Below are 21,308 nucleotides of genomic sequence, written 5' to 3'. Positions count from 1 at the left end.
ACCCATATACTGACTTAAAAAGTAAAAATTCTCCCAAATAGTAATTACAGGTGTTAATGCAACAAACTGTGAAATGAAATTATTTTAATGTATCTTTAAAAAAAACTATCAACCAAAATAAATTTTAAAAGTCAACATTTTTCTAAAATTGGACATTCCAAAATAATTGACTAGTGCTTTATTATAGAACATAATTCAAACTATTGTTGATATTTTAATATATTCCAAAAGAAATGGTTTAAAAATTTTTTCATACACCATAATTGGAACATCATTTATAATTCTGTTACAGCTATGAAAAGGCAATCAACTCTACTTAAAACTGTAACCAGTGATGAAATATACTTCAAAAACATAAACATTTGGTCTGACAATCTTTAATATTGGTTAACAACAGACTGATGCTTCTTGCTGATGGAAGTTATTTTAATCCAATGTGCAAAAAAATGTGCAGCTGTCTACTTTTCCTTGAAATACCTAAGACCAACACTTCTATACTATTTACACACTTAAAAGATTTCAAATGTATTAATTTAAGTAATGATATTGCATCTCCTTTACGGATAAATCATATGCTACAGAGAGCACAAAAGCTTGATAACATTGTTAAGTTACACGAATGTATCTGAAGAGGCATACCTGCTTTTGTCCTAATTTCAAAATCAATTAAGAATTATTTTGATCTAGGAAGTCTTGGAATTATTGCAAATGTGAAAACCTTGTCTCTGAGAGCCAGGTTCCTATTTACCCTTTTCTAAACCTTGTACCTCTGCTCCTCTCCACAAACCCCACCATTTCAGAGTGGCAATGCCCCAAATAAGAGGAATGAAGGAACTCAGCCCCCAGATCACCAATGTCTCTGTGGATCTGCTTAGCCTTCTGGTCTTGTTACCACATTCTGGGGGTAAGTATGGGCAATCAATCAAAATGGATGAAGAGACACTTCAGCAAAGCAACCACTATTTGTCAACAAAAACTATAAAAAACAGTGATAGAAAATTAACAAATCAACTATAAATTGAAGAGCATTCCACATTTCCAGGACTTGTTTTCATATTTGCGCAGTGTTCTTGGTCAATAACCAGTATTTTGTGTCTACATTAAGTACTTTTATTAAATTATTTAAAATGCTGTTTTGACCCTAAGTAACATATAATTGGGATTGGGAAATCAATTTACTCAATTATCACTCTGTGCAGTGTGTTCACCAGTGCAGCAGTGTAGAGAGGAATTAAAAATGGAATAGAAGTCTCTCACTTCTGAACTGGACACAGGAATCCTCAAACTAAAACCATAAAAAAAGAGAAGGGGCAGGACTTACTGGCAACATTAATACTAGACACCAGACAGGACAGTGAAACTGTTTGGTCAGAACCAATGAACATTATTTCCTTGAAAAGTTTTAAAAACACCTAACCAGGCACTGCCTTAAGTCCAGTGAGTACAATGCTCCGTAAGTTTAAAAAAAAATACAGTGACCGACGTTCAGTTATTATGAACAGTGCAACCTCAGTCTCCATGGGTCAGGCAAAGCGTTCATGTCCCACCACCTCTAGCTACAGGCTATTGTTTCCAACTGCTGCTCCGCTTCGGCGGCCATCGCTGCCGCCTGCAACTGTTCTGTCTCACTCTGAATGGCACTGGGGGTAACCTGCTTCCTTTCACTGTGCATATTGTTCTCGTGCCTTTTCAGATCAGATGCCTTGGCGAACGCTTTGGTGCATGAGCCACACACAAAAGGTTTTTCCCCTCTGTGTCTTCGTTCATGATCTTTGAGGTGGGACTTGTGTTTAAAGGCTTTGTCACACATGTGACACGCAAACGGTCTTTCATTACTGTGAACCCTCTCGTGCTTCTTTAGGTCTGGGGCACGAATAAACGATTTTCCACACACCTCACAGCTGTAGGGCTTATATCCTGTGTGGATTTTTAGGTGTTCTTTTAGGTGGGCCTGAGTGGTAAAACCTTTTGTACACATCTCACAAACAAATGGCCTGTCCGCTGTGTGGAGTTTTTCATGTTTCCTCAACCTGCCTTCGTCAGAAAAGGTCTTACCACATGCCTGACAGGCAATCTGCTCCCGATGATGGCCGTAAAGTAAATACTCAAACTTCATGTCACTGGCAGCAGTTGTCCAGCCTGGGGTCTGCTCATCCTTCACTTCACTCATTCCATCATTAAACGTTAAGGCTTGAGGAGTCTGGGACCCCAAATCTTTCGATTCTGGGGTCTCCATAGATTCTACTTCCTGGCCGTAGCAATTTACTTTTCGAACTTCCTCACTCCCCAGCTCTTTCAAGATCGCTTCCTGAACCCTGAGTGTAGTTGTAGGTGACTTGCCATCCTCCTGACTCGGTGGGGTGCCTTCTACAGTGTCATCAGATGGACTGTCATCTTGATCTCCAATTTCTTCCACATCATCATCCTGAGTATCAGCAGCATCTCCAATGGGGCGATTTATTTTGAGGCAATACTTAGTTTTGGACTGGCCATTATTTTCATCAGGACTAGACACATCACGCTTCTGAGAACAGAGTTTATCCAAAAATCGGATACCAAGAATCTGACCTGATGACATCATTAAGTTAACATCTTCTTTTTTCACAGAAATCTTTGCTGTGTACATGTAGTTCAGGACTTCTTCAAAGATATCAGAACGTAGAAAATCTATTTCTATGACGGAAGAGCTATCAACCTCTAGCTTCTTAAAAAGCTTTTTAAAGTAGGTGCTACAGGCGGCAAGAACACATCTGTGTGCTCTGAATTTCACGTCTTCAACGACAATAGCAATATCACAAAACTCTCCTTCCAGGCGTTGTTCATTTAGTGTTTTCAGAAATAGAGTTTTATGATCATCGTCATTATATTTAATGGTTTCAGACATACTGATGAAAAACTCCTACAAAAAATTTTTAAAAAGAAAGTTTGATAATTATGAATAACACTTTTTCATACAGAAAACAGATAGATTTTCATTCTCTGATCAATTTTTGGTACTGAACAATTTCAAAAAGTCATTATGAGTGGTTTAAGTACATGAGTAGAAAAAACATCCCATCTTAGGGATTTCCACAGTTACTTCTATTTATCTTCAGTTTACAAAGTATTTGCCTAGTTATAATTATAGCTAACTTTTACTAAGCACATAATACATACCAGGTGTTGTTCTATGTGCTTTGCATGTCTCCACAAATGTAATGATCAAATAAACCCATGCCAATAGGTATCATTATCTCCACTTCATAGACGAGGTTGGGAACCTGCCAATACTCTAGTTATTTAGTGGAGAACTGGGGCTCAATTTCAGGCAATCTAGCTCCAAAACCTGTGATTCCTGACAAGTAAAAGTAATAATGACAATTCAGTTTCAAGGTTTAAAAAAATAGTTCTGAGGCAAAGATCCACTAGTCCTGTCTGTTGTGCCTACTCTATTTTCATACAGAAAAGACCCAGTAAAACAACTAACAGCATTCAGTGTTCTGCTTCCTAGACAGAACTGACAAATCAGTGTTGCAGAGATAGAAAGGGATATCACTGCCAAAATATTCCATTTGGTGTTGACTTCTGGCTTTTCCACACTGGTTTGGGGGCCAGTAAATGAGGGCTAAGGTTTAATATGACCCTCAAAGAATCAAATGACATCTGGGAAGACAGGCCATAAGCAGTTTCATTCCCTCTGGATGCCAACCTATCTGCCATCCAGACAAAAATGTCTTCAAGATTAGGTGTACTTGACATGAGCTGCAAGTATTTTACAAGCAAAAGAAATTTAGAACTGGCACAAAAGACATCAGTCACAACATTAAAGAAAATGATATTTTAAAAAGTATTATTTATTTACTTATCTTAGAAAGAAAAGGAGAGAAAGAGAGAGAAACATCAATTTTTTTGTTCCACTTATTTATGCATTTGTGGGTTGACTCTTATATGTATCCTAACTGGGCATTGAACCTGCAACTTAGCGTATCAGGACAATGCTCTAATCAACTGAGCTACCCAGCCAGGGCATGAAAATTGATTTTTTAAAAATAATGTATTGTGTTTTCTTTTCAAAAATATTGCCTTTCATTCAATACAATATAAATGAGGAAAACAGACATTTTCCCCCAGAGAAATGTAAGTGCTAACACAATTGATATGTGTGTGTGTGTGTGTGTGTATGTGTGTGTGTATTTTTAAAAGCAAATACTGAATCATAATTTCAAGATTTAACATCCAAAGTTATAGTTACCATGAACAACTCAGGCTATTGTCTTAATGCTTGAAACACCAAATTCTTCAGATCAGAATAACTGATCAGGGGCACGCCCGTCCTACAAAAGAAAAGGACACATGAGAGTAAGGCAGGATCTTCTATCCCAAATTCAAAACAAGATTTTTAAAAAAAAATAAACTCTCCTTTCTTGTCCTGCCATTTGCACATGTACCCATTTTCAGGATGGGGACAGAGAAGAAGGTGGCTGGCAGCATCAGGTCCAGCTCTGAGCAGACTTGAAGGAGAACAGGTAAGCGCTACAGCACTTAGGGTGTGGAAAGATTGTGTACAAGGAATCAGAGGATGCTCTGGAGAGCCACTAAAGAATTTCTCCTCACAAAGCCCATGTATAGATGTTGATAGCTACACAGATATCAGAAATAGCCAGAAAGTGCCCCCTGCCCCCACCATTTCCTCTAGGTATGTAGCCCTAATTTTTTTCTGGGCTCATATTGAGGGTATATCTATTTTTATAAATACAGAGAGAGTTATAAAACTTCACATATGCAACAGTTCATACTGGAGGATACAGTAGCTGCTTTTGTCTTCCTACACTTCTGTACGATGTAGCACATATCATTTAGCCTGCATTTGAGAACTGTAGGTGTTTTCACCTGTATCCTTACAGACAAGCTCAAAGGTTTTTTTTTAAATTTTAACTCTTACCATAGGGACTCCATTCTGCAGACCAATAACCTGAAAAATATAAAAGTTTCTTCTACTGAACCGTGACCACACAGATAAGGGACTGGGCTGCAACAGCCTTACGAAAAAACTGCAGTGGAAAACTCGAATCAAGAGATCAAAATCCTGAAAACTACCAAAAAGTTCCCTCTGCAGAAAAGCAAACACAGCAATCAGCTGGCTTAAAGCAGCGGGGAATTTTCTTATCTGCAAAGTGTGAGAACTGGGCAAAATTAGTTCCACGGATGCTTTGGAGTTTGTTTCTTAAATGGGACACGGTCTGTGGTCACCCCAAAGAAAACAACCAGGCCAAACTTCTACCGGGTTACTTCCTACTGTATTTCAAGGCTTGTGGGATAAAAGGGCATGGACTGAAGAGAGGAATGGCCGTATTCATTAGTGTGTTGATCCCCCCCCCCCTTTTTTGGCCAGGGTGTTATTTGGCCTCCACTCTCAAGGTCTCTGAGGGCCAATTTTTCTCCTAAGATGTTCCAATTGCTAAGTTCAGGTGCGTCAAACTGGAGGATACCCATTGCCCGTATGTGTGTAGGTGGTGAGAACACTGTAGCTTCAACTACACCTCCATAACAAAGGTGACCCTTCATTATGGCTCTCCAAATCGCTGGCGAACCGAGTCGCCTTAACACGGAGTGGGGGCTCCAGCACAGCCAAACTTGCATAGACAGCCAGCCACATCCCCCCCCAGAACAGCCGCGACAATGGCGGCGGCAAGACTTCCCTGTACAAAACTCGCAACTTCAGGGTAGGAATAAAGAAAGAGAACGAAGCGCAAGAGCCATCCCGCCTTCAGAGTTTCTCCAAGCCACCCTCTCATTTCTTTCTGCTCAGAAAGTGGGGGAGTGGATAGGGCCGTTTGCATTTCTTCCCAAACAAAAGCTCGGCCTCGGAGCCGGAAGGTGAAAGAGTGACTTTCCCTTTCATAATCAGGCTTCCCGCGCAAGCTTCTGGCCTCCGCTCTTAGCGCAAAAGGAACAGCCCAAAGCGGTCCCGGCAGCAGCAACGAGCGGGAGCGGGCGTGTGGCCCGTCTCCGCAGCCCCGCGCCGCGCCGCGCCCCGTACCGCCCGCGAGCCCGGAGCTCGCGCCCCGCGCACTCCCTGGCCGGCTCGCGCCGGGCCCTCCCCCGCCCTCCCGCGGCCGGGGGCGGGGGCGGCGCGCGGCCGGCTTCCCGAGCTCGGCGGGCGCACCCGGGAGTGCGAGCGTGGGGGTCCCGGCCCCCTCCTCCACAGGCAGCTAGGGGCGGTGCGGTGGGGCCCCCGGCTCTGAGGGGCGGCGCCCGGAGGGCCACAATCGGCGCCCGGCTCCCGGCCGTCCCAACCCTCACCACGGAGCACTGCGGAGATGCGAGCGAGAACGGCCATGAACTCTGCCACCAAGGCTCAGCGAGCACGCGCCCAGAGCCACGGCGGCCGCCGCCCGGCTTCTGTTCCAGCCCGCTCACCGGCCTGCGCAGCACCCTGAACTCCCGTTCCCCACGCCCGGCCCAGCCCCGGCCCACGCCCGTTCCCGCTCGCACCGCGCCGCTGCCGGCCGCCTGCACATCCTGGAGCTGGCTGGTGCCCCAGAGCGTGGCGAGAACGCGCTTCTTCCGGGCCGCCCTGCCGCGCCAGCCGCAGGCTGCCCCCGTGCCCGCCTCGTTGATTGCCCGGGCCCCTTCCGCACCCCCGGCCCGCGCTTACCTGCAGCGTGGCACAGCCACAGACACTCGCCGTGGGCTCCCCGCGCTCGCTGCAGCAGGCCGGGGACGGGATGGACGCGGGGCACGGGGGCACGGTGGGTGGCAGTGTTTTTTTGGATTTTTTTTTTTTTTTAGTTTGGGGAGGGGGCGGGGTGGGGGGGGAATCGTGCACGTCCCTGATGGTAGCAGCCCTCCTCCTGCACGAGCACAGAATGTCTACCCGGCCTTGAAAACCCCCACCGGCAACCCCCCCTTCCCGTGCATGCGCGGTGCGGGCTGGGAGGAAGGCGCGCCGCCGGCTTGCGCAGGCACGGAACCGGACTGGGCCACTAAATTGGCGAGCAGAGAAAGGGTTAATCCGGGCCTTTCTGATGCTTTCGTTAGTCTACGGAGCCGCCCCCATGAGGGCCCTGGCCTGCGCACGCGCGCGCACGCGCGCAGCTTGGGGCGCGCGGAGCCCGCGCGCGGGAGAAGGGGAGGGCGGGGCGGAGTTTCGGGAGCTGAGGACAGCGTGCACGAGCGCCGTTCTCGGGCACCCGCCCCTCCTTTAGCTTCCGACTCCTGAGCTCCCGCCCGCGCCTGGCGCCTGCACAACTCAGGGGACGCGGGATCCCGGCGTTCCCGTGCGTGTGCACGTGCTTAGAGCTGTTCAGCTCTGGGGCGCGCGCTATAGGGTGCTGCGGCTCTGGGCTTCGCCTTCGGCTACGGGTTGAACGTCTCGGATACCCTAGCCCTCCGTGCACTCCGACTGACGGAGCACTGGGTCTTGGGTGGTGTCGTTGCCGCATAATGTATACCGGGGTAATGGTAGGCGCTCTATAAACGTTTGCCGAACAAATGAAAAAAGTGACATCTTTCATTTCGAGAGTAAGGGTCGATCCCAGTGACCCATGGGAAAGGGATGACCCCTAAAGATCTGGATCCAGCCAAGCCCGCGACCGCCTTCCAGCAATTACCCAGATATTCAAGGAAAAGCTTCGGGAAGCTGGAGGCCCTAGTGCATCTCTAGCAGTCGTGAACCTGGACTGGCTTTTATTTGCAGCTCCCTCGAGGGCTCCAATAATGTAGCACAGTTCTTACATCCCTGTTCAACAGAAGTAATGGCTTCATTGCTGTTGAAACCATGTCTCAATCCCTCTAACGATGTGGCTGGGCCCGTGCCCGCTGTGGAGACCTGAGAAATCCCTCCACCTTCAGCGTTTTTTGCTCACCTAAATAAACCAAGTTGGACAGCAGCACTACCTCATCACTTCAGAGTCGCTTATGCTACTGCATCTCACTCTTAACAGCGTCTCAGAAAAACATGCGTAGTTTAACATCTAGAAATTAAAACAGGACCTTCCTCTTGGGCTTGTGTGAAAATTACATGAGATAGTAATGCTTACAACCAAAACAATGTAAACATTTAAAAATGCTTTTATGATTGGCTGTGTTAAGTTCTAAAGAAATTTTATCTGGCCTCAGCTGATTTTGGATTATTAACTGACATTAAGTGTCAGTGTTTCACAAGGTGCTTTTGAACACATCATTTTTGATGTTCACAAAAGCATGGCGATTAATAGGTGTATTGAACAAAGCAGGAAAGAATAGAGCAGATCTAGAGTCAGACATATTCACTTCAAATATTGGGTGCATTGTTTAACTTCTCTATACCTTAGCTTCTTATTCTCTGAAATGAAGATAAGAAAAGCACCCAAAAGCCAGATGTGAGAATTAAATGAAATAATGCTCATTTCAGTGGTTAGTTCAAATATTATCTAGGTGGTGCCCAATCTGCATAGATGGTGGATTTAAGTGGTATAGGACTACAATGGATAAAATTTATACTTATAGTTGATATCTTTGTGGTCATGTTCCTTCTGACCATGGCTGGACCTGTTTATTTCAATCCTGGCTATGTTTTGCATTCATATAGTGGGAATAATAATAGTACTAAATCATAGGCTTATGTTATAAAGCAATAAAACTGTCACTGCATTTAGCAGTGCATGGACATGACTAGCACTTAGTCATGGTTCATTGTCTGCTGCTGCTTCCCCTTCTTCTATACCATATAATTGCATAGGTTTATGTACTTTCTGAAGATATTTTTTATCTGCCTATTATGTAAAGACAGCCTTATTGCATAAACCTAGGTAAAGTCTTTCCACTATTTGACTAATCTGATGAAATTAAAACAGTTCAGAATTCTCAAGCACTAGAATGCATATCTCAAGTGACAGATTCCTGATATCTCGGGTTTACATTTATTAACCCTCTTCTCATATGTTTTATGCTCATGTCACCTAAGCTTTTCCTGGCTGTCTCTTGCTTCATTGGAACCATAAGAATAAGTCTAAGTTAAAGGTGCGCTCCCAGGGAAGGAGGAGGGAGGAGTGGGAAACAACAAAGAAAGGGCTTGGTTGTTACCAAATAGGCGCTGGTTGGAGCAGGTCGGCCTCAGGCCGGCCTGTAGTATGTGGGGTCCTGACTTTGTGTAGGAAAGGTTTCACAATACAAGTCCAGGTGATTTTGAGAATACATTTATTAAGGCCGGGGACAGTGAAATAAAAGAAAAAAATAGGGTGGAAGAAGGAACAGGAGAGAGCCGAGACAGGGCTGTTTTGGATCCCTAGAAAAGTTATAGGAAAGAAGTGAACCAAGGAGCGGCTGCTGTTAGCTCACCTGTAGTCAGAGAAAAAGGGGCCCTGGAGACAGGATCAGGGAGTAAGGTCAGGTGGAACTGCCACTGCACCGCTGGTTGCAAGTCTCCTTGAGGCCCTTAGAGTTTAGGAGGAAATAAAATGTTCATGCCTGAGAAGGGGCAGGGGCATGCTCTAGAATGAGCCCGGGCTGCATCTTTGCTCTGAGGGCTTGTCATCTTTTTTCTTTGGGTGAGAATCTTGGAGGGGGCGTAGTTTCAGCAGAATATTCGCTAGCTTTCCAGGGGCATTTTTAGTGTGCTGATATGTCACCTAGGAAATAAGCACATAAGGGGGCTTGGGGAATATTCTTTGGTCTGTATACTGCTTTACTTTTATCTTGAGTCTGGCTTTTAATGGGGTTTTTGTTATTTGTTCCTCTGAGTTCATCTGTCCTTGGGTATAGTTGGTACAAATAGCATTAATTGGGTCTCTGTTCTATTTCCAAGTCCAGTGAGATTTTAGTTATGTGTGTTTTGGTCAGGTAGGAGAGGTGTAAACCATTCAGTCTTGTTTCCTTGGTTAGGGGAGATAAGTTTTTGCAATTCACCAGCTGCCTGTAAATTGCTCAAACTGTTTGGCCTTGTTGAATTTTCTTGTCTCAGTTTCCCCATTGGCTTCCCCATTGACCTTTTGACTTGCAGCCCACACTTAATCCACTGAGCTACACCACTCAGGGCTCAGCAGAATTCTTTATTTCATCCAAGATGATATCTTTATAGAAATCCTTCATCTTTCCATGGTCATCTTTCCACTTGCTCAGGAATTTTCCTAGTGTCTTACTATCCTGCTTCATGGTCACCTGCCATAACCCAGCACTGTGCAACACCCTCTAGGCCATAAATAAACATTGGCTGGCAGATAAGTGACATCCTAGAAATTGATACCACAGGGAGTTATAAGGGCACATTAAAAAAATCTATATAATCAGAATAAAAATAGTACCAACCTAAAAGGGTTAATTAACTCAATGCATAGTTATGCATTGAGTATTCATTTTGTGCCAGGCATATAAGCACTGTGGATACAGCAGTGAACAAAACATACAAATATACCCTCCTGGGAGGCAGACAAGAAGCAAATAAGTAATATAAATATATATTTTGTCAACAAGCTATCAGTGCTATGGGGAAAAATTCAGCAGGGGAGGGACACAGCAAGGCTGGAAATATGTGTGAACAATATGAAATAAAGCCATCAGGAAAGACACACTGAGAAAATAGCATTTAGGCGAAGACCTGAAGGACGTGAGGGGGCCACCCAGGTGAGAATCGTGATCAGAAACCCGCGAGGAAGAAAAGAACAGCAAGCACAAGGGTCCTGCAGTGGAAGCGTCCTTTTGTGTTGAAGAAACAGCAACGAGAGAAGTGGAGAGGATTTCGGAGCAGACACATCCCCACTGCCCCTCTGCATCAATCTAGGTGGGGCAGATGACAGCTTAATGGTTTCCAGGTTTGGTTATCTACAGAGATACTATGTTTATGTTTGTTGAATATGAAATGCCCAATGTACTCTAACAGTGACTTTATTTCTAGACAAATTCTAGCATGGTTTAAGAGACTTCTGGAACTAAACTCTTCAAAGAGGGAATAACAGTGATGGTGAGGTGGTGAGGGGTAAAACATGAACTGTGTGGTTGAATGGCCTGCGAGTCACAACTACAGGCTCTTATGGAGTAAGGAGAGGAAAGGCTTCAAAAGGAAGGAGGGACACTTGCTCTGTTCTGGGAAGGAGTACCAGCAGTCACACTTGTCAGGGTTACGGGGAGCAATGTTCTCCCTTGAGGACCAGGATTTCAGTAGATCCCTGGAGCAGTCCTTGTCAGCCTTGACTGTGCATAGTAATCACCTGGGAAACTTAAAGATGCTGGCCCTGGAGTTCCACCCTCAGAGGTTCTGATTAATTGCTCAGACATGTGGCCCAAGTTATGAGCAGTTACCATAGCTCCCCAAGTGACTGTAAGGTACAGCCATTGTTGAAAACCATTGCCTCATAACAAGAAGGCGAGGGGACCTTTCAGGGACAGCTGAGGTGCTGAGAGATATACATAAAATGCGTTTAAGATACCAACACAATTTCTGATACATAATCAGCTGCTGACTTCCTTATTCAGACTCAAATGCTTAAATGCTGGCCTAAGAAGGTGACATTCATTCTGAAAAATGGGATCAACATTAAATGAATAAAAATATCTCAGCAGAATTATTTTTCCCTCAAGATTCTTTTTTTAAAGATTTTATTTATTTAATTTTAGAGAGAAAGGAAGGGAGGGAGTAAGAGAGGAAGAGAAACATCAATGTGTGGTTGCCTCTCACACAGCCCCCACTGGGGACCTGGCTAGGCATGTGCCCTGACTGGGAATCAAAGCAGTGACCTTTTGGCTTGCAGCCCACACTTAATCCACTGAGCTACACCACTCAGGGCTCAGCAGAATTCTTTATTTCATCCAAGATGATATCTTTATAGAAATCCTTCATCTTTCCATGGTCAGCCCAAAGTTCTGTCTCAAAATTAGCCACTCCTTATCTTCGTCCATGCTTTAAAAATGAGACTAGATGAGGGCAAAGTGAGTAATTACAATACTTATTCTTTCCTCATAATTAGTTTGGGAATCAAACATATTTGTCTGTGTAACAAACCAGCAAGCGGGTTCTAAGTTTCAGTTTTCCTTTGGGATGAATAAGTTAAGCATAAATTTAAGCCAATTAATTTATTTAAGCTGTAGGATAATAACAGTAACAGATGACCCTAAGTATTACATGACTATGATTAGGGAACAAGCTAATAAATTTTTCCATACTTCTGTTATCTGTTGTTATTAACAGAATTTATGGTCTTATCCAGTTAAAAAAGAAGCAACTTGAGTTCTAAGAAATTCGTAATGACACATAAATCTTTTCAGAGCTAATATTTAAACCACTTAAGTAATTGGAAAAAGAATAATCAGACGAATTATGTTATCGGCTTCTCATTATATGTCTCGGTATCAGAGTAAACCTATTTATATTTCTAAGCAGATCTCTTTGGAAAATTCTATATAGGCATATCTTGTTTTATTGTGCTTTGCCTAATTGTACTTCACAGATGTTGCGTTTTTTTTACAAATTGCAGGCAAGACCCTCCAGCCTCTGACTAGTTTTATTGCTATACTCACTTTATTGTGGTGGCCTGAAATTGAACCTGCAATATCTCCAAGGTGTGCCCATAATATAGTTAATTTGAAAAAGTTACTTTTAGCCATGACTGGTGTGGTTTAGTTGGTTGGAGCCTTGACCTGTAAACTGAAAGGTTGTGAGCTCAATTCCTGGTCAAGGTGCATACCTAGGTTCCAGGTTGGGGCCTGCAACCAATCGTTATTTCTCCCAGGTATGGGAGGCAACCAATTGGTATTTCTCTCTCACATCAGTGTTTCTCTAGCTCCCCTCCCCTTCTCTCTCTCTCTCTCTCTCTCTCTCTCTCTCTCTGTATATTTACTTTCCTCTTTCTAAAAGCAATAAAAAATTCCCTCAGGTGAAGATTTAAAAAACATTATTTGTAAAATTCTATTCTACTGTTTGCAAAATAGTGTTTAGAATCATTGAATACTCAAGGAGAAATGTGCAAGTAAGAAATAAATTCTTTAAAAAAGTACAACACATAGTATACTTGTGTTTCTTATTCAAAGGAGCTATACGTTTCAAATTTTCCATTCCAGAGAGATCTATATTGACTAAATATGTTAGTTTGACCTCTGAGGAGTCCATATACTGTAAGCTAGCACTAGAGCAGAGTAACTATTTACATTAGATGATCCTAACTATTTTTTAAAATAAACTGTTAATTTTGGAATAATTTTAGATTTATGGAAAAGTTGCAAAAATAGTACTCTGTGCTCCTGTGCACCCCTCCACTGAGTTTCCCCATTGTTAACACCTTGCATTTCTGTGGCACCTTTATCCAAACTAAAAAGCTGACATTGTGCATTACTATTAGCTAAACTCCAGAATTTTTTGAATTTCATCAGTTTTTCCATTAATGTTTTTTTTCTGCTCCGGGATCCAATTCAGGGATGCATATTGCAGTTAGCTGTCAAGTCTCCCAGTCTCTTCTGTTCTGTGCCAGCCTCTCAGTCTTCCCTTGGTTTTTCAGGACTGGTAAACTTGAGGAGTACGGGCTGGGTGTCCTGCAGAATGTTTTCCCCGTCTGGGTGTGTCTGATGTTTTTCTCCTGATTACACTGGGGCTGTGGGACTGGGGAAGGACTACCACAGAGACGAGGTGCTCTTCTTGTCATATCGTTTATTCTAAAATTACATTCGGACTGGATAAACTCTGAGATCCTGTCTAGTTCTGAAGGGCTATGACCATATATTTTATAGAGCCTGCTATTGTTAAAGTAAATATATATATTACAGTTTTATAAATTCTGCTCTATAATTTCACTCAGTGATATGCAGGCAGGGGAGACCACATAACCAATACATCAACCTCAGAAGATTAACTTTATACTTTTGCCAAAAGCCATGTGCTCTGTGTGCATCTCTAGCATTTCCATATTCATGACAGAATTGACCAGGCCACTAAATAGCCCTTGGCTAAACTTACCCATTGGCGGTAAATATATCAGTAGGCCAAGCATATTTTTAATAGAAAAGTGAACAAACAATTACAAATAAAATGTATTTGATTATGAGGATATCAAGAATAAGAAGGACGCTTATAGTTCTAGAAATCCATGATTCCTTGTGTGAGAACAGAAGAAAAGTTTGAAAAGAAAGATGGGTAAAGAGAGGAGAGGAGAAAGAAGAGGAAACTGATGGTGAGTAGGCAAACCGTTTTATTACAGTGATTTTGCGGTTGCCTTGTTTTCTTTTATGACCCCTCTTGCAGAGCAACTGGGACTTACCAGTTTTGGAAATTACTATTAACATGATTTCATTGTGTATATAGTACTGAACATATGCTGTGTTGACACTAAAAAGCAACATTACATTTGCTTTGCATTTGTGTGATCCTTGCACATTCATCATTCAATTTGATCATTGTAACAGCCTGTACATTTTCATTTGAGAAGGGAAGAAAAGGAGGGACAGGTAAATTGTTATCAGATTTGAAATGCAGAAGTGCTTTTATGTGGCCTATACCCTCATTGTACAGATGAGAGGACAGAGACCTTGAGATGGTCAAACTAGCACTTGCAGCTAGTTAATGGTAGAGCATGGCAATAATCTCTGCTCATCTAGTACTCCAGGCCTGCTGGCTGGCTTTGGAGCAAACAGTGAATGCCTACACAGTACTTTTCATGATTCAGGAATTGTCATTTATCCTCACTACTCACTATGAGGTATGTTTCCCCAACTGAGGTATGTTGCTCCAGTGATGAAACTGGAGCACATAGAAATTAAGCAATTTCCCCAATGTCAGGCAGCTAGCAAATGTCAGGCCAAACATTTGAGCCCAGATTGTCTCGCTTCAGTGTCTCTTAACCACTATACCAACTGCCCTAACTCAAATGATGATTTCCTTGCCTCTTAGTTTCATTTTCTCATGAATAGAACACTTTAGACTGTTGTTATTGTCTCAAGAATTCATAAAAGTCTCACACTGATGGGTATATAATCAACATGGAGGAGATTTTTCCAAGCTGAGCTGAAATGGTATTGCTCTCTTTGGACTGTTGGTACAGATGCTGAATTTCTCCTTAACTGATCCCTTCCACTTTTGCCTTCACGGTGCATTGTAAAGAGGCTCCTGTGTCACTCACTCCACAAGCACAGATTGTGTGTCCAAACCATGGCCCGCAGGCTGCATATAGCCCAGGATGGCTATGAATGCGGCCCAACACAAAATCGTAAATTTACTTAAAATCCTTTTTTTGCTCATCAGTTTTCATTACTGTTTGTGTATTTAATGTGTAGCCCAAGACAAGTCTTCCTCTATTGTGGCCCAGAGATGCCAAAAGGTCAGACCCCCGCTGTATGTGTGTGGGATTGGAGGATGTTGTCATGAACAAAACAGACACAGTCCTGCTCTCAAGAGATTATAATTTAGTCACGGTGGAAGGTGGGAAGTTTGGGATGGTAGAGAAAAACTTTTCTCACAATACTGGAGCAAAGAGATTAGTTGTTAGAAAAAAATAGATATAGCAGATTGTAACTATGATTAAGTCATCCCCAGTAGACTAAGTACATAATTAAATATTAGGTAGATCCTGGTAAGGTTTTAGAAAGGAAACTGCCATCATCCTTCAAGAGTAATAAGTACAGTAAAATGGCTAAGATCAGTCACGATGGTTTGTTAGGCTCAATTCATGTCCAACAGCAAGATGATTTTAACATTCCATTTTAAAAAATGTTTGCCAAAATTTGTTTCATATTTTTTCAAAGGGAAAGGACTTCAGTATATCTGTATTTGATAGAAAGCAAATTGTAAAATGTTTGAAATTAATGAGGAGATAAATTATTTTCTAGTCCCAAACAATTCTCTATCCCTCAAAGACAAAACTTTCCAGACATACCTAACAATGTCTTAGTAATCTCTGGAAGATGAAATTATTTTAGTATCTGCTGACAAGGGGGAGATTATGATATTCTTTAATAGCATAAGGTCCATGGTATGAAATATATTTGATAATTTATCTTAAAAATCTTTACATGGAATGCTGATTTTTAAAAGAGATTTTGCTTATTTATTTTTAGAGAGAAGTGAAAGGAGAGAGAAAGAGGGGGAGAAACTTCAATGTGAGAGAGAAACATTGATCAGTTGCCTCTTGAACACACCAAGACTGGGGACAGAACCTGCAACCCACGCATGTACTGTGACTGGGAATCTAACAAGAATCCAGAGGTACACTTCCACCAAGATGGAGGCTTAGGTGGAAACAGTGTGCCTTCTCACACAATGAAGTTTAAACATAACAAAGTTTTAGCAACAAAAATGCAGCCAAACCACAGAAAATTGAACTATACGAAAGTCTGACAACAACGAACCCTTCAGCCAGACCAGTAAGAGCAGCAGAGCCAGCAGCAGAGCAGGTTCAGGCAGGAAAGATTCACTGGACTGACCCAGGCACGTGACCCAGGTGCACAGGCAGCCATGGGCGGATCCCAGGTGTGGAGTAACAATGGGCGGACCCACTGAGGGCTGACTGTGGTCACACATTCATGCGCAGATAAACCAGTGAAGGAGCGAGCAGTGAGACAAACCGCACAGGCCCCAGTGGCAGGAAGCAGCAGAGGGGACTGCTATTGTCCCTCTCTGACCCTGCCCCCACATACAGCGTCACAACCCAGCGACCTGGGTGCTCTGCCCTGATGAACAACTAAGGCTCTGCTCCTCATATGTAACAGGCGCAAACAGAGCAAAACATTATGACTTAAGGACAGCTCAAAGCCCCAGAGCCCATAACTCTAAGCAACGAAGAAATAGCCAACTTTCAGATGCACAGTTCAAAACACTGGTGATCAGGACGCTCACAGACTGGTTGATTTTAGTCACAAATTAGAGGAACATATGAAGGCTAAACTAATTGAAATGAAAAGAAATGCACAGAAAACCAATAGTAATGGAAAGGAAAGTGGAACTCACATCAAGGGAGTGGACCAGAAGAAAGAAAAAAATGACCAAACAGAAAAGAATGAAGAAACAAGAATTCAAAAAATTGAGGAGAGGCTTAGGAACCTTCAGGACATCTTTAAATGTTCCAACATCTGAATTATAAGGGTTCCAGAAGGAGAAGACAAAGAGGAACAAGTGGAACACTTATTTGAACAAATAATAAAGGAGAACTTCCCCAATCTGGCAAAGGAAATAGACTTCCAGGAAGTCCAGGAAGCTCAGAGAGTCCCAAAGAAGATGGACCCAAGAAGGAACACACCAAGGCCCATCATAATTATATTAGCCAAGATTAAAATGAAGGAGAGAATTCTAGAAGCAGCAAGAGCTAAGGGGACAGTCACCTACAAGGGAGTTCCCATCAGATTGTCAGTGGATTTCTCAAAAGAGACCTTACAGGCAAGAAGGGGCTGGAAAGAAGTATCCCAAGTCATGAAATGCAAGGACCTACATCTAAGATTGCTCTATTCAGCAACACTTTCATTTAGAATGGAAGGACAGATAAAGTGCTTCTCAGATAAGGTCAAATTCAAGGAGTTCATCATCATCAAGCCCTTATGATATGAAAAGTTAAAGGGACTTATCTAAGAAAAAGAAGATAAAAAATATGAACAGTGAAAGGACAGCAAACTCACAGTTATTAAGAACCACACCTAAAACAAAAGCAAACTAAGAGGACAGCTAGATCAGGAATGGAACCATAGAAATGAAGATCACATGGAGGGTTAGCAACAGGGGAGTGGGAGAAGGAGAAGGGGGGAGAAGGTACAGAAAATAAGTAGCATAGAGGGTAGGTAGAAAATAGATAGGGGGAGGGCAAGAATAGTATGGGAAATATAGAATCTAAAGAACTTGAGACAGGTGGTCATAAACTAAAGTGGGGGATGGTGGGGGAGGGGTGTTCAGGGTGGAGGGGAATAGAACAACTGTAATGGCATAATCAATAAAATATATTTAAAAATAAAAGAATCCAACCAGCAACCTTTCACTTTGTGTGATGGTGTTCAACCAACTGAACCACATCTGTCAGGGCTGGAATGCTGATTTTATTTTGAACTTCCAGTTGTTAGGCATACATTGCTATTATTCAGATTTCATTATTTATGGCTTTGATATAACTTTAAGAGTAGACGATTAGACAGCAAATAGAAGTAATTATTTAGTCTTCTAGTTAGCATTTTTATTTATTTATTCTAACTCATAAATTCCTATATGGTCACATCAAACCAACTCTTCCTTAATTTGCATGCAGTCAGAGGAAAGAATTATGACCCTGAAATCACAGATGGAAATACCGCTTTTAGCTTCGGTGACTCCACAGGGCATCCATTGATGACTGGGTTGTCATTTGTTCATTTTTGCCTTTGCTATTATTTCCTCCCGACACAAATTGCTTTTCAAATGTTTCTGGAAATAGCATGGTTGTTTTCACTTGGAATAACCCAATGTTGGATGCTTATATTTCTTTTGCCATCAAATTTAGTGACTTGGTCAGATTTGCTATAGCACAAGTCACAAGTAAATCAACGCTTTATGTGAAATTCCTCATTTTTATTGTTGAGGTGTTAAATGCAATCTAGACTCATAAAATAATTTATTTTCCTTCCAAGTAAAAAGAACAATAATCAAATGTATCCAAGATCATTATAGTCACCCTGACAGCCAGATTAAACCAGCATCCTAATTATCTATACAATCCTTTGTGCATCCCAAGTCTTTCCTTCTCTCATACTTGCTAGTCTTAGAATAACATACTAGTTTTAGTAGCTTTTAGTTAAGGTAGCCATCAGGATTTTTTTTGTACAGAGCTATGAAATTAACATTCACATACATATTTCACTTCTGTCCTCTACATACGCAAAATGCTGTGAGGTTGAGAGGGTCAATATTTTAGAAATGGAGAAACCAAGATTTAGAAGCTAAATGACTTATTGAGGATGATACAGATAAAGTGGCCCTGCTGATGCTAGAAACTTCAGCTTCTGTGCTCATTGCTGCAGACTCTGCAGTTCCTTCAAGGTACCAAATAAAATAAGGTTAGAAACTAGATATGATACCAAAGTCCCATAGAGCTAGGAAGGCTCATTCCTAGGAAGTCTCAGTGTCAGTGTTTATCTTGCTGCACGACCCCACTGGGGATGGGGCAAGAGTGTAACCTTGGATGGAAGCCCAGGCTGAATTTTTTTTCCAAAGTGAAAGGCAGACAAATGGGAGGCAGTCAGGTCTTATGGGCCATTAAGAAAAAACACTCCAGATCATTTCCAACCTAAGAGCCATCACAACCCAGGTTTTGTTGCCAGCCTCACTTTTCTGCATTTTGCATTTAGTAAAATGCGCATACAGTTTGAGGGTACACCATGCCCATTTTCAGTTTTTATAATCTGACCATAAGATGACTTCCTATTTACTATGAGTCTATCTACTCAGGTGCTGTTATTAATCTGATTTCTGCTGGTTGTGCAACTGGAAGCTGTAACCCTAGGTTTTTGTCAGGGCCAAGGCTGTAAGAACAAAACACTTTAAATTACGATTTCCATTAAAAAAACTTCAGAGGCTGGGGGGATGGTAAGAATTTTATAAGTAAATTTCCTGTGTCTCCACAGCAGTTATAGAGGACCCTGTGTTTACAGTCATTTAGGCCTCCATCTGAATTAACATAGTTAGTTGTCACTGTTGGGTTAAGGAGGAAGCATATTCCCATAATTGGGTTCTAGTGTTCATACATAAAGTCCCTTATGTCACATTCCTTCTCCACTAACTTTCTGCAACTTCCCTTGTTCTTAATTTTTTTTAACTCGTTTAGAAGTAACCAAGTTTTTAGGACAAACTGTTATAGGAAAACGAAGCAACCAGACACCGAGGGATTCTGAAGTACGAGGTTTATTAATGTGCGCGGGCCCAGAGGAGTCAGTCTCCAAATTCTGAGCCCCGAACAAAGGATTCTTGGGGTTTATATAGCCTATGGGTCTTCCTGTCTATGTAGCAAAGCGAGATACAGAAGCGGAATGTGGTAATTAGTTCTATCTACGGGGCAGAAGCAGAGTACAAAGGCTAAATGTGAAAGTTAGTTCTATCGGCGGGGGTGCTAGCCCCAGTCCTTGTGACTGTCCTGCTGTTTGCTTTTCCCAGATGGCCTTATCACTCTCCCAGAGCGGCTGGGGTTTTGGGTGAACAAAGGTTTTCCAAAGCTTCCCACATCAAAACTACTTCCTTAACTTCTCTTAAAAATATACCCATCCCCTTCCTTCCTTTTGTAACAGTATTTTTTCTAAATTTTAAAAGTGAAACCATGAAAAGAGTATTATTGATAATACAAAAGTTATCTTACACACCTTCAGCAATTATTAACATGGATTCATTTATGAGCAAAAGGGGGACGTGTAGACAAAAAGACGCCACAAACTAAACCTGACAAGCACAGGGGAGGCCTGGGTGCCAGCCTTGCAAACTCAGAGAACTAAAGTAACTACACAGGATGGTCTGAAATTAAAACTTTTAAACCAGAAGCAGTTTGGGCAGGTAGTCATATCCTGGGCCAGAATCTTCCCTGACAAAGCAGTCTTTAAGTGTGCCTGCTTATTTGCCTTTTTGAGCCTATGGTAAGGCACCTTTGAATGTTAAGGCAACTTCCGGTTTTCCAGACCCCTCAGGCACTGCCACTGTGCCAGAGCAGAGACCTCCCTGATAGTGTTTTTGTGGCAGTTGTCCATTGTTGACTGTCCTGTACCCACCTGTGTAAAACACGTATGTGTCTGTCATTTGACTTTTTCTTCAATCTCAGAGGTTTCTCTGCTTTGCTTTCTCTTGCCTCCCTGATCTGTCACCAGTGGATTTCATGTAAGCCATTTATACCTCCTCTCTTGATTGTAACATATAAAATAAGGTGCAAACCGCCATTTTCTGGAGCATTTCCTCAATCCCTTGAGGTTTTGTTTTCTGGCAGATGTGGTCAGATTGGTTCAAATAAACTCATAAAATTATTTTAAAAAAAGAAAATAGATGTGAGATAGATGAAAAATAGATGTTTGACAATTCACAAAAAGATCTCATTGCTGGAATAGATAAGCAAATGTGACGTTTTGTTTGGTTCAGTTTAAAAAAAAACATTATCTTTTATCTTTATTCAATGTCTGTAATTCCTCAGAGTTTGTTCCACTCCTTTAACCAATTACATTTAATAAAGATACCTTTGGTCCAATATCAATTTTTCTTTCAGATAATGAAAATAGTACGAGACATATTGTTTCCTTTATTCGCAGAACTATGTTTGGTCTCTGGGAAGGAACTACAAGACAGACCTGCTAAAACTATGAAAGGTCTAATAGTCAAAACTTTTTTACTTTAAGTAGTGGTATATTCCAACAATCTGTACTATTCTTGGGAATGATAGCTTAGGAAT

At 42.1% G+C, this 21,308-nt stretch overlaps 2 protein-coding genes across 7 annotated transcripts; one reads left to right on the top strand and one right to left on the bottom strand.

Annotated features, from left to right (window-relative positions):
- Positions 1-164: 164 nt before the first annotated feature.
- Positions 165-6,728, bottom strand: ZBTB14 (zinc finger and BTB domain containing 14). Of its 6 annotated transcripts, none has more exons than XM_037125859.2 (4): positions 6,475-6,525; positions 4,922-4,951; positions 4,232-4,313; positions 165-2,899 (listed from the first exon to the last, which is right to left on the bottom strand). In XM_037125859.2, exons 3-4 carry the CDS (start codon positions 4,232-4,234, stop codon positions 1,553-1,555), a joined length of 1,350 nt encoding a protein of 449 aa, XP_036981754.1. In that variant the 5' UTR covers positions 4,235-4,313; positions 4,922-4,951; positions 6,475-6,525; the 3' UTR covers positions 165-1,552. The 6 variants fall into 6 exon arrangements, with proteins under 6 accessions (XP_036981754.1, XP_036981755.1, XP_036981753.1 ...); XM_037125860.2 differs by lacking the exon at positions 6,475-6,525 and adding an exon at positions 6,283-6,369; XM_037125858.2 differs by lacking the exons at positions 4,922-4,951; positions 6,475-6,525 and adding an exon at positions 6,638-6,728.
- On the top strand, positions 5,659-17,238 carry LOC128627263 (transcription initiation factor TFIID subunit 4-like). Its single transcript, XM_053664316.1, has 3 exons — positions 5,659-5,667; positions 5,888-6,731; positions 15,994-17,238. Exons 1-3 carry the CDS (start codon positions 5,659-5,661, stop codon positions 16,167-16,169), a joined length of 1,029 nt encoding a protein of 342 aa, XP_053520291.1. The 3' UTR covers positions 16,170-17,238.
- Positions 17,239-21,308: the final 4,070 nt, after the last annotated feature.

This window comes from Artibeus jamaicensis, unplaced genomic scaffold (assembly GCF_021234435.1).
Source record: "Artibeus jamaicensis isolate MK-2021 breed Jamaican fruit bat unplaced genomic scaffold, CSHL_Jam_final contig_354, whole genome shotgun sequence".
Taxonomy (NCBI): Eukaryota; Metazoa; Chordata; class Mammalia; order Chiroptera; family Phyllostomidae; genus Artibeus; species Artibeus jamaicensis.
Note: the sequence above shows the minus strand (reverse complement) of the source record. Positions and strands in the feature narration are given on the sequence as shown.

What these genes read in the sequence shown, in the direction of transcription:
- LOC128627263 (XM_053664316.1), top strand. An exon ending in ACGCGGGGCACGGGGGCACG is followed by an intron (nt 6,732 to 15,993) that starts GTGGGTGGCAGT and finishes ATTTATTTTTAG; the next exon opens with AGAGAAGTGAAAGGAGAGAG.